Genomic DNA, 14,050 nt, shown 5'->3' with positions numbered 1-14,050 from the left:
CTCATAAATCGAAATTTAGTTATGACCCGCAACAAAATGTCGGGGCGGGGAGTTAACTCCTGTCCGTCCGTCTGTCAGGCAAGTTTGGGACATGGTTGTTTGTCCGGCTTTCAACTCCTACAGTTTTCGAGTTACAAATTTAATATTTTGTAGGATGCTCTTAAGTTTTTTTAATACACATGCTGAAGGTTTTGCATGGTCACATGATTTTTCTTTTTTACAAATATTTTGAAAATGACAGGTAGTTGGACTTAATTAAGCTGTATAAAGAGATCATGGTTTGTTCAGCTATCTCCTCCAACAGTTCTAAAGTTATAGCTTTAATATTTTCAATGTAAGATGATCATACACATCATGAAGGTGTATATTTCAAAAAGGAAAATCACAAAAATACCGTCAACTCGGCGAGGAAAATTCAAAACGGAAAGTTCCTAATGAAGCGGCAACATCAAAGGATAAAACACATCAAACGAATGGACAACAACTGTCATTTTTCTGACTTAGTACAGGCATTTTTAAATGTAGAAAATGATGGATTGAACCTGGTTTTGTGGATAGTTGTCTCATTGTCAATCATACCACATCTTCTTTTTTATATTAATAGCGCTAAGCAACTGTTACAGTGACGGGTCCATAACTTTTCATAAGGGGAGGGGGACTGACTGGTCCGAGAACACAATTAATTCGTAGTGCATTTCTTTTAGAACATAAATGAAAATTAAAAAAATCCCACCTGCGCTTTCTCAATGAAATTTTTACAGTGTGTTGTACTACTTTTGGGACAAATTATATCAAAAATATAGAAAACTTCATCGCCTCTAACTCAAAATATGGACAATTTTGTGTTTAGAGTGTCTTGAAATCTTTTGACAGCTTCCGAAGTGCTAATTTTTAACCTTTTTCAGCTGGACCAAATCACTACTTTCCTGTAAAATTCTGGACCCAAATTTTTTTACAGTGTAGTTTCAACCCCCTACTTACAATTTGAGGCATTAAACATGGAGAAATAAATTTGGAAGGGGTATAAAAATTATTGGCAAGTAACCCACTGTTAACACTAGGGACTATAATCAAGGGAGAACAACGAAAATCAAGGGACGACAATTGCGGTCTCGGACCGACTGACAGACTGAGGGGCCGTTCTAAGCATATTTCAGTAATTCCTTTCTAAATCAATCTATTTTTCGCAGAAAAGGGGAGGGTCGGGCCCTCAGTAGCCCCTGGATCCGCCTATATAACATGATTTAGGTTTCTTTTAATTATTCAGAAAATGGCAGGTGGACTTAATTATTTTGTGTACTAGCTGCATAAAGAGATCATGATTATTCCGGCTATCTCCTCCTACAGTTTTGGACGTACAGCTATACTATTTTGTAGCCTATCCATACACATGAAAATGTGCATGGATACAGAATTTTTATTTCGTTTGGAAATAAGATTGAGAAAGGTGGAATGTGTTAAAAAAAGACAACAACCCGGCCGAACGTAGAGCAGACAACAGCCGAAGGCCATCAATGGGTCTTCCATGCAGCGAGACTCCGCCTTAGCACCCGGAGGAGTCCTTCAGCTGTCCCCTTAACAAATATGTATATACCATGAAAAAGAAGATGTGGTATGATTATCAATGAGACAACTATCCACAAAAGACCAAAATGACACAGACATTAACTTTCTTTATTTATTTATGAAATGCACATTTATACCCCTGGGGGTTGAAGGCATATACAAACAATACAATACAATATACACAACGTTTAAAATTAACATTTTAAACATTGTTAACAGCTATAGGTAACCGTACGGCCTTCAACAAGGACAGGCACATACATAAATAATGTGGCGGTGTTAAACATGTTAGCGGGATCCCAACCTTCCTCCTAACCTGGGACAGTGGTATAACAGTACAACATAAGAACGAACTATAAAAATCACTTGAAAAACTAGTTCAGTGATAATGGACGACATACAAAAGTCTGAATTATACACAAGAAACTAAAATTTAAAAGCATACAAGACTAACAAAGGCGTGGTTAAAAAGAGCTGAGACTATAGTAGACATAGTAGTCTCAGAAAAGAGTCAGAAATTTTTGTACCGAGTATATATAAAATTTTAATCCTGGTATCTATGATGAGTTTATTCCTAAGAAAGCCCAAACTGTAATATTTTAATGATGATTTTATTCCAAAAAAAAGAAAAAAAGGATTTTTTTATTATACAAAAAGGGGCATCTTTCTAATGCCCCCTATGCGCCCCATCTGACTTTTCACGATATAGTTGTTATCCGGAAATTTCATCCCGCGTCCGATAATCAGTTTTAGTTTTAGTTTTTTTTTTAGAAAATAAACAAAAGATTTTTTAGATAATTAAATTTTTTTCAATTTGTGATAAATTCTTACGACTTTTGAAGAAACATTATAAAAGAAATGTCCTTTGATTTATATCTCGACATAGCGGGAAGCAACTACAAAGGCATCAAATTGTAAACAAAGTGGGTGTCATTGACCCTGCGAATGCGAGCAAGCAAAAGTCAGCGTGCAGAATCAATGAGGACAAGGATTTGATAGTAGGACATTACTTATCAATTGCATAGCCTTTGTTCTTAGGAAGCGGTCAGATGTAGGAAGACTACACTGAAGACTAAAAGTAATACAGAACCAAGATGAAGGTAATAAATATATGCGACTCTAAATAAATCTTCTGACTTCAGTTCGTTTTAAGACAAAGAATGACACTTAAGTAAGGGGGCGGATCAGTTCTGTTTATCAAGAAAATAAAACAAAGAGATGCAACTTGTAAGTTTGAAAATTCAAATCATATAATTGTTTAATTATTTGACAACTTTTAATGTCAGATTGTGACAGAAACTCTCTCCTTCAACTTATTTAAGAATATATGTTGATGTTCAGCAATGACAGCATGTTCAGTCACATAAAGGATATTAAAGCACAGTGCCATTGAAGTAACATGATTGTGCATTTTTTTATGAGTATTTTATTTAATTTAGTCTATTCGCCCTAATTAGAAAAAGATATATATACATGTCAATGATTTCAAAGAATCAGTATTTATCATATACATTTTATCTACAATGCATGCCAATAAGCCAATATTTATTTGATAAATATTAATAAAAAAAACATACATAATTGACTAGGTTTATTAAAAAGTAGATGTGGTATGATTGCCAATGAGACAACTGTCCACAAGACCAAAATGACACAGACAACTATAGGTTACCGTACAGCCTTCAACAATGAGCAAAGCCCATTCCTCATAGTCAGCTATAAAAGTCCCCTTGTCATCTTTCTTATGTACCAATGGTCCAGGTTCTCTCAGAACAAATCAGTTTCCTCAACCATAAAAGAACATGGCAACTACAAAATAACCAACAAAGCTGAGTGGTGTCAAACAGCATGAAATCAATAATCAAAGCCTAACACTACAACTTAATTTGTCAGTACTTGTTGACTACTATACATATATAATACATATACTGTATATATACATTTTTAGTGATGTTTTGTTTCCTGTCAATCATAAAAAAGTTTAAACATTGATACTAAATAATGTATTAGATATTAGATTCTTGAACAGTTTTACACATGATATACATGTTACTTGTATGTTGATTTTTTTTTTTCACTGTTACAATGTACAAGTAACATATATATTGTGTATATCCCATCAGCCTAGGGCTGATAAAGTTCATCAAACTTTTGATTATGTTTATTCTTTTCATACTCCAAAAATCAACCAATAAAAATACTGGATTTTGTGTGACGTTCAAAAATTTTGTACTCTTGAATACATATATAAGCAGCATGCTTAGTTATGTTTCTATGTCAAAAAGGCATCAATTATTATGTATATATGTTAATAAAGGATTTTTGGAGATGTGGCCATTACCTGGGTTATACCTCAATCAGACATCAAGTTGAAAATAAACCAGTTTATTCAAAGACATTCAAGATAGTATTGGATATTGGCCAATACATTTATAGAGGTTAAAAATATTTTGATGATGTTCAATTTTATATATCAAAACTTGCTTTACATATATATGCATACTGTGTTCTAATATGTATAAAGTGTACATGTACATGTATGAAGATTTTACTAAAAGTTTTTATTTACTTTTAATACAGATTCAAATGGACGGATTTCACAAAATTTATGATGACCTTGAAAAGGTTATCGACAAAGAAGATACAAACAGTTCCATTACGTCAGACTCTGATGATGCGAAAACTGACCTGAAAACATGTCGTGAGAAAGTTGAATATGCTCTCAACACGAGTAAATTCCAGATTGTTATCGTGTGTTTAGTAATATTAGACTGTCTATTTGTAATAGCAGAACTCTTGATCGATATGGAAATAATAACTTTACCAAACCATCATGCAAATGTTGCACCAATGGTTTTCCACTACTGCAGTTTAGCTGTCTTGTCTTTATTCATAATAGAAATTATAATACGCATTTACGCATTAAGACTAAAGTTTTTTAAACACAAACTGGAAATGTTTGATGCCGTTATTGTGATCGTCTCGTTTGTCCTTGACATTGTGTTTAGAAAAAACGAGGGTCCAGAAAGTGGACTAGGATTGTTGGTTGTCCTCAGGTTATGGAGAGTTACAAGGATACTTAATGGTAATTTACTTGACTATTATTTTACATGTATCTTTCATTTTCTTTTGGAATAGTTCAGATACATGTATGATCCATTACCACAATCAATAATAAAAAGGAAACTGCGTTAAAATTTCACACAACAATCATGACAATGCACACTAAAAGAACTGAATGAAAATTAATTTTAACTGCAATTAAAATGACCAATCAAATTAACAAGATCATAATGATAAAAACTGTAGAATAAGCAACATTACCCAAGGATTTCGTATTTATAGATTATTGTTGGTTATCTCAACCAGATTGATTTTCTAGCTTGAGCCGGTTATGTCGAAAGGGAGAAAAGCAATCGAGTTGAGATGACCAATGATAATATGTTTAACACTATTTTACCTATGACGATGTTGTCAATTTCATAAGTAATGCCACATGGCTCCTTAGTTTCTAGCGATAATTTTCCATCTCTAGCAAGTAGCATGATATGAAAATTATCACAAAAAAAGATCAACGAAAAATGCACAAAATAGCAATAAAGTACTTTACGGTCTTTACCACAATTAATTCGGGAGAAACCATATAAAAATTTGGTCCTTCAAAAGGGATAACAAAATGATGCTGAACTCTTAAATCTTTATCACAATTAATTTCGGGAGTAACCAATAAAAATTTGGTCCTTCAAAAGGGGTAACAAAATCATGCTGAACTCACTAAAAAAAATGTTGTACATAGATATATAGGAAGATGTGGTGTGAGATGCATGATTAATGATCACTCATGCAGTTTATGAAATATACAATTTTTATATAATATAGGATTTATATAATATACGATTTATATGATATATGATTTATATAATATATGATTTATATAATATACTTTGTTTGTAGGCATAGTACTTACAGTAAAAAAACAAGCAGAAAAGAAATTACAGAGAGAAAGACGATTACGGCAGGCCTGTGAACAAGAACTGACGAAATATCGTGAATATTGCACTGCACAAGAACAGGAAATAGAACTGTTGCGAGGTTTACTTCGGAAACATGGGATAGAAGATATAACGAGAATAGACAGACAGCCGATTGTTGTACGTACCATTGATGTTGTTGCTGAAGTCAACCACCTTGCATCAGAAAAAACTTCTAGTACCGATTCTGGTAGTGAAAGGAATTCTAGTCCACCAGCCAGCAGCTGAATTTTTTATTATGTGTTATTTTTTTACTTTCTTGAAATGTTAAAAATCATAGTGCTTTAGTAAACAGATACACATATGTCATGTTTGTACAATGTTTAATATATACATACATCTTGCCATAATTGCATAGAAGTAGAAGTATCATTTTTATACACATACCAAATGCATTTAAAATATTTATGTATATTATTTAAGATCTACAATGTGTCATTGTCAGTGCATATGCAGTTAAAACTGGATGAATCAAACTATATTTAAACTGCAAGCCTGTTTTACTTGTAAAACACATTGGCATACAAAATATAATTGCATTTTTATTCTGTATCAGTAATAAATTGCTTATTTAGGAGGTATCCAACACCTTGACTATATGTAATATAAACATTGAAGTGAATTACATACAAGAAAGGGTTACATGCTCTACAAACAAATCTGTAATTGTTGCCTTTTAAGGTGGTACCCAACACTTTAACTAAAATTAATTTTGCTCGTTTAATTTTAATAAAATTTTGACACAGTATTTACTTTGACCCTTTGACAAAAATATAAAAATTTCAAAAAATTTGAACCAACTATTTTATCAGAAAAATTACACTGGTTATATAGCAGTTTGACAAACACTTGTTTTGATCATTGAGAAGCTTACTATTTCCTTTCCAACACAACGTAATTAAAACGTTTAGCTGATTTTACAGAGTTATCTCCCTGTAGTGTTAGGTACCACCTTAATGTAGTTGAGAAAAAGAGACTTAGCTAGGGTTGTTGTGTGTTGTGGCAAGGATGTCCATGATGTTTTAATTTATTATTATTTGCATGACCAACTTTTGATTAAGTTAGGAGTTCAGGCCAAAGGTGAAGTTTATCTGTATCCAAACAAAATTCCACCCTGTGCTAATAAATAGTACATTGTATTTAAATAAATGATTTGAATCTCATACAGTTTCATTGAAATTGATAATTCTTAATGTTTTTAGATTAAGAAATGAGTTTCAATGACTTGTGTCATATTTTTTACATGTTTGTAAGGTATTCTTGAGCTCGTAGCCACTTACAATCATGGACATGTATGTTATAATTTTTATTATGAAGGTTGTTTTTCTCGGATCAAGGTTGAAATGACTGAAGTCTTATAGTCAAAACTAAATTTGAGAAAAAATCTTTTTGAAGGTTTAACCATAAAATTTACAATTTTAGGTTAATATATTCTAATACAAATGTCTTAAAGATGGAAACTATAAGTATAAGACCATAAAAAAAGACTGAATCTCATATTGAATGAAAAAACTCTGACACACAGCTAGTTGAAAAAAGAAGAAAGGGTATTGAAGGATTATTGAACAGTTTTGTCATTGTAGATAAAACCCTTGCCATAAACATGGTATTATATATTTGAATATACAGTCACATTTATTCTAATACATGTAGTAGACTTTGAGATACCCACCTTTATATCTGTTAGATTTTTTACCTGATTTACTTTCTATAATTACTCTCTGTTTAAAAATACCATTGAAACTTTGTTAATTGAATGTACTTTAGAAATAAAAACTGACTTTAATAAGGATGTACTTAGGTGAAGTTTTGGAATTTGTGTCAAATGTTTGGACTCCTTGGTGTTTTACCATACAATACAATGTAAAATATTTTGCTCCATAACACCCATTTATTTTTTCATATAAACTTTAATAGCTCATGAAAGGTCATTTACCAAAATTTAAAAAGATTCTTAAATTTCTTTCTTTGTTTTGCAACACCAAAAATACAATTCAAATATAAGGTAAAAGTCTGAGTCAGACTTTTCCCGCCATATTTTAAATTTCAAATATCTTGAAAAGGAGGTTCATGACCTATCAATAATTTTAGCTTATCTTTATTCTTAATTGATGCTCTATCAGCTTATAGTATCAATTTTAATTAATTAATTTATTAAATATTACCTAACCTCACTTTAAGGTGGTATGGGTGTCTTTCGCCATCTTGGTTTGTAAAAAACAGAGAATCTAAGGTCCATATTTTCTATCAAATTAGCAAAATTTGATTCAAGAATGCAGATATTTCATGTGTTTTTACCTTTAAAAGATCCAATTTATAAGAATATAACTTATAAATATAAATATATGTACAAGTGTAGATTATTTTTGGTTGTTTTTAAATATTTTGAAATTGTCATTTTAAGGGGAGGTAACTCTAAAACAGTGCATTTTCTGTTGGATTGTTCATGGAATTTTCCTACTTTGTATTTTAGCCGAAAAAAACGCACCGTGACCCTATCTTTTCTTTTGATATTATCAAAGCATTGTTTGAAAGCTATATTTTCCTAATTTATTTTACAATTCTATCATTTGGTTTAGTTTCTATTCACAAAATGGTGTTTTTTCCTGTATAATCCATACAAAATGTGTCATTTTGTCACGACCCGTAGCTTGAAAAAATGCACGGTGACCTATCATTTTTATAATATTTTTTAACATGTATCAATAGATACTACATTTTGGCAAAGTATGAACAAATTCTATCATTTTTATTTTAGACTCCCATACTACCTTAAGTACATCATTAAGTTCATTTACAATGCAGTTTAAATTTTTTGTTTGGTTTCTGATTTACATTAATAGATTTACTTTTGTGTTATATTTATAAGAAATTATTATCAATGCAAGTTTGTTCTAGTCAATTCTGACATGAAATAAAAAATGTTATTTATGTTTTATTAAATTTAAATGTTTTTGTATGTGTCAATTTCAGTAGCATAATTTAGATTTTACATGCTTAAGAGCTGTTCAAGAATTTTAACTTGTATATATTATTTTGAATAAGCTATATATATATTATTTTAATATTTTAAACCAATTTGTATCTTTCTAAGCATGAGCCATATTTAATCATGATTTTCATAAACTATATGACAAATGAAATAATGTGCTTGTGTTCTTAGTAGAAAGGGGAAATAATTATAATAATTGAATTTCGATATATAGCAATACACATTGGTATATTCAAAAAGGCTGTTTTCCTATTCTTTTTCACAAATTTAATGTAAGGGATACCTTAGTAAGAAAAAGTATTTACCCAAGTCATAAGAGAATTTTTTCAAATGTCATAGTCTACTGAACATAGAAACTGAAAGCACTGGTGTGGAATTAATATGGAAACATTCTTGTAATTTCTGAGCTATCCTAAACTGCTTCTTCTCCTGCGAGAGAATTTTCTTGATAGATTCATAAAGTTGATTTCTTGTAAATGGCTCATGTTTAAAAATGCTTTATATATTTAGTGCTTACATGTAACGATCTGCATAGTGTTCCTTTATAAACCAGATCTGTATTTATTGATACTGTCTGCATATGAAATATTATTTTGAGATTTGTTGATGGAAAATATTATTTACTTGTTACTCATTTTGGTTTGGAAAAATTCAAAACAGTACTTGCATATAGCGCAATTTGCCAAATGGAGTTGAGTTAATCAAAAAAGCATTTATTGCTGTCGTTTTTAAAATACTCTTTATTCTAAAATAACCTTGTACCCCCTTAAGATGTTAGCACTGATAATTTAAACTTTGCTAAATAAAAAATATCAAGTGAATTTTTTTTTTACACTTTTCTTTATGGACTTATTTAAATACCAATTTATCTCTTAGTCTACTAAAAATATAACTATAAAGTATGGTGCAATTTTATTTTTATTTTTTTGTCATAAAGAATACTTACATAAAAAAAATCAGATATGTATTATGCTTTCCAAGTTAAACATCAGACTTTAATGTTTAAAAGTAAGATATGTCTGGTGATAATATGTCATGGTACTACTTAAGTATATATAATACAATCCATATCTAATACATTATATATTCTTACTTGAATTGTAAAAAAGGATGAATTATATGTACAAAATAAAATATAAATTGTTTGGTTTGTTTATTTATACATTTTTTTTACAGTGATGTGTTAGGGTTAGCAGAGTGCTACCCAGAAAAGCTGTTGGATCATTTCTATTGCCTGTCTACAATTAGTTGCCTTAGTAATAGTTTCTATGTGGTAGAGCAAGTTAGTTAGCAGGCGCAGATCCAGAGGGGGGGTTCTGTGGGTTGGAACCCCCCTTTTTTTTGACGATCAATGCATTTGAATGGGGACATGTAATTGGAACCCCCCTTTGTCCTGGGTTAGAAACCCCCTTTTTAAAATGGCTGGATCCGCACCTGGTTAGAATAAGAACAAATCAACAGAATGGTCTCTTTTTAATTTAGAATAATTTAATTTTGGATGTAACGCATCTTCTGACTGTCTGACGTTGTTTAGTTTAGTAGCTCATATACATAATATTGTCATGTGACCGTGATGTCATCAACATTTTTTCATGGTTTACTTAAGGAATGACTGTAAAAATATTTGGTGCACTCTGAATGATGCGCGTTTTAAACCATAGAAAACCATGAAAAAACGTTGATGACGTCATGGTCACATAACTATAAAATTATGTCTATGGGCTGATAACAAAATAACGTCAGCCAATCAGAAGATGCGTTACATCCAAAATTAAATAATTCCCGTTTTAAATGGAATTTAGAATTATATTATAAGAAATTACTGTAATATTTTTTCTGTCTATTCGAAATAACAAAAATTGTGGTTCATACTTTTAAATACTCAGTGTGCATTACATTTGTTATGGTATTGCTTCATAGACAGAACAAATATTACAGTCATTCCTTAAATGCATCACAAATTAAAATAAACCATTGGTAGTCATATGATTTTATGGTCTTCCCATATCATCTTATTTACAAAAAGAAGTATTTGACTTCATTGAGTTGATGAATATCATCAGATCTATATTTCTCTAAATCTTATATGCAGATCATTTCTATTTTTCCTGACTTGTTGATTATTTTTTTATTATGAACTTGTTGTGAGTATGATCAAAGTTGTTCTTTGGCCAAAATATGCTTACCATTTTATCAGTTATAACATCATATATTCCTGCTGTCCTCTGTAAATTATATTATCATATGATGTCATGTAAACAGGCAACCATGTCTTATGACATCACTTATAAAAAACATAAATTTTTGAAGATCTGTGACTATTGGATGTATGATCCAAGCCTCACGTTTTAAATTTGAAAACTGAACTGTCTCATGTGGAGCTACAAATTAAAATCTTTTCACACTCGATGCTTCGATAGAATATATGTCTTTGAATTCCTTTGTAGAAGGGGATATATAATAATCAGAACTATATGAACTGAACAGAAAACACAACGCAGCCATCACTATACATATATATCACTTAAACCTCAGAAATTAATAAAATTCTGATACATGTAAATGTATATGTTGGTTGCTGTGTCTCATGGTCTCAGTTACCGATAGTCATTTAATCACAGCATTCAGATTGATTTCTTATGTTGACAGCATTTGGATTGATGTATCATTGGTGTTTGCTCCATGTCTCATGGCCACTGTTACCGAAAGTCAATAATCACATCATTCAGATTAAGTCTCATTGATGTATGCCCCATGTCTTATGGACTTAGTGACTGATAGTCATTTAATGACATGATTTGGATTGGTGTCTCATTGATGCATGCTCAATGTATCATGGTCTCATTGACCAATAGTCATTTAATGACATCATCTGGATTGATGTCTCAGTGATATATGGTCCATGTATCATGGTCTCAGTGACTGATAGGCATTTAATCACATGATTTGGATGGATAAATCATTGATGTATGCTCCATGTCTCATGGTCTCAGTGACTGATAGGCATTTAATCACATGATTTGGATTGATAAATCATTGATGTATGCTCCATGTCTCATGGTCCCAGTGACTGATAGGCATTTAATCACATGATTTCGATTGATGTCTCAGTGATGCATGCTCAATGTATCATGGTCTCATTGACCAATAGTCATTTAATGACATCATCTGGATTGATGTCTCAGTGATATATGGTCCATGTCTCATGGTCCCAGTGACTGATAGGCATTTAATCACATGATTTGGATTGATAAATCATTGATGTATGCTCCATGTCTCATGGTCTCAGTGACTGATAGGCATTTAATCACATGATTTGGATTGATGTCTCATTGATGTAAACTCCATGTCTCACGGTCTCAGTGACGGCTAGTCATTTAATCACATGATTTGAATTGATGTATCATTAATGTATGCCCATATCCCATGGTCTCAGTGACTGATAGTCCTTAAATTACATGATTCAGATTGATGTATGCCCCATGTCTAACGGTCTTAGTGACTGCTAGTCATTTGACCACATGATTTGGATTGATGCATCATTGATGTATGCCCCATTACGGCATTTGGATTGATGTATCATGGTCACTGTGACTGATTGTCACTTATTTACAGCATTTGGATTGATGTCTCAATGTAGCATGCTCCATGTCTCATGGCCTCAGTTGATGACATGATTTGTATTGATGTCTCATTGATATATGGTCAATGTATCATGGTCTCATTGACCAATAGTCATTTAATGACATCATTTGGATTGATGTCTCAGTGATGTATGCTCCATGTCTCTTGGCCTCACACATCAATAGTTATTTAATGACATCATTTGGATTGATGTCTCAGTGATGCATGCTCCATGTCTCTTGGTCTCATTGACCAATAGTCATTTAATGACATCATCTGGATTGATGTCTCAGTGATATATGGTCCATGTATCATGGTCTCATTGACTGATAGGCATTTAATCACATGATTTGGATTGATAAATCATTGATGTATGTTCCATGTCTCATGGTCTCAGTGACTGATAGGCATTTAATCACATCATCTGGATTGATGTCTCAGTGATATATGGTCCATGTCTCACGGTCTCAGTGACTGATAGTCATTTAATGACATGATTTGGATTGATGTCTCATTGATGCATGCTCAATTTATCATGGTCTCATTGACCAAAAGTCATTTAATGACATCATCTGGATTGATGTCTCAGTGATATATGGTCCATGTCTCATGGTCTCAGTGACTGATAGGCATTTAATCACATGATTTGGATTGATGTGTCATTGATGTAAACTCCATGTCTCACGGTCTCAGTGACTGCTAGTCATTTAATCACATGATTTTAATTGATGTATCATTGATGTATGCTCCATGTCTCATGGTCTCAGTGACTGATAGTCCTTAAATTACATGATTCAGATTGATGTATGCCCCATGTCTAACGGTCTTAGTGACTGCTAGTCATTTGACCACATGATTTGGATTGATGCATCATTGATGTATGCCCCATTACGGCATTTGGATTGATGTATCATGGTCACTGTGACTGATTGTCACTTATTTACAGCATTTGGATTGATGTCTCAATGTAGCATGCTCCATGTCTCATGGCCTCAGTTAATGACATGATTTGTATTGATGTCTCATTGATATATGGTCAATGTATCATGGTCTCATTGACCAATAGTCATTTAATGACATCATTTGGATTGATGTCTCGGTGATGTATGCTCCATGTCTCTTGGCCTCACACATCAATAGTTATTTAATGACATCATTTGGATTGATGTCTCAGTGATGCATGCTCCATGTCTCTTGGTCTCATTGACCAATAGTCATTTAATGACATCGTCTGGATTGATGTCTCAGTGATATATGGTCCATGTATCATGGTCTCATTGACTGATAGGCATTTAATCACATGATTTGGATTGATAAATCATTGATGTATGTTCCATGTCTCATGGTCTCAGTGACTGATAGGCATTTAATCACATCATCTGGATTGATGTCTCAGTGATATATGGTCCATGTCTCACGGTCTCAGTGACTGATAGTCATTTAATGACATGATTTGGATTGATGTCTCATTGATGCATGCTCAATTTATCATGGTCTCATTGACCAATAGTCATTTAATGACATCATCTGGATTGATGTCTCAGTGATATATGGTCCATGTATCATGGTCTCATTGACTGATAGGCATTTAATCACATGATTTGGATTGATAAATCATTGATGTATGTTCCATGTCTCATGGTCTCAGTGACTGATAGGCATTTAATCACATCATCTGGATTGATGTCTCAGTGATATATGGTCCATGTCTCACGGTCTCAGTGACTGATAGTCATTTAATGACATGATTTAGATTGATGTCTCATTGATGCATGCTCAATTTATCATGGTCTCATTGACCAAAAGTCATTTAATGACATCATCTGGATTGATGTCT

At 32.2% G+C, this 14,050-nt stretch overlaps 1 protein-coding gene across 1 annotated transcript; it reads left to right on the top strand.

Moving 5' to 3' along the window:
- Positions 1-2,341: 2,341 nt before the first annotated feature.
- Positions 2,342-6,704, top strand: LOC134728133 (voltage-gated hydrogen channel 1-like). Its single transcript, XM_063592574.1, has 3 exons — positions 2,342-2,666; positions 4,147-4,651; positions 5,521-6,704. Exons 1-3 carry the CDS (start codon positions 2,661-2,663, stop codon positions 5,823-5,825), a joined length of 816 nt encoding a protein of 271 aa, XP_063448644.1. The 5' UTR covers positions 2,342-2,660; the 3' UTR covers positions 5,826-6,704.
- Positions 6,705-14,050: the final 7,346 nt, after the last annotated feature.

The sequence above is a fragment of the Mytilus trossulus genome, chromosome 8 (assembly GCF_036588685.1).
Source record: "Mytilus trossulus isolate FHL-02 chromosome 8, PNRI_Mtr1.1.1.hap1, whole genome shotgun sequence".
NCBI classification, from domain to species: Eukaryota; Metazoa; Mollusca; class Bivalvia; order Mytilida; family Mytilidae; genus Mytilus; species Mytilus trossulus.
The sequence above is the reverse complement of the archived record's forward strand: the minus strand, read 5'-3'. Positions and strand labels throughout refer to the sequence as shown.

Excerpts from the sequence above, each read along its gene's own strand:
- LOC134728133 (XM_063592574.1), top strand. Across the intron at positions 4,652-5,520 it reads AGTTACAAGGATACTTAATG|GCATAGTACTTACAGTAAAA; the intron begins GTAATTTACTTG and ends CTTTGTTTGTAG.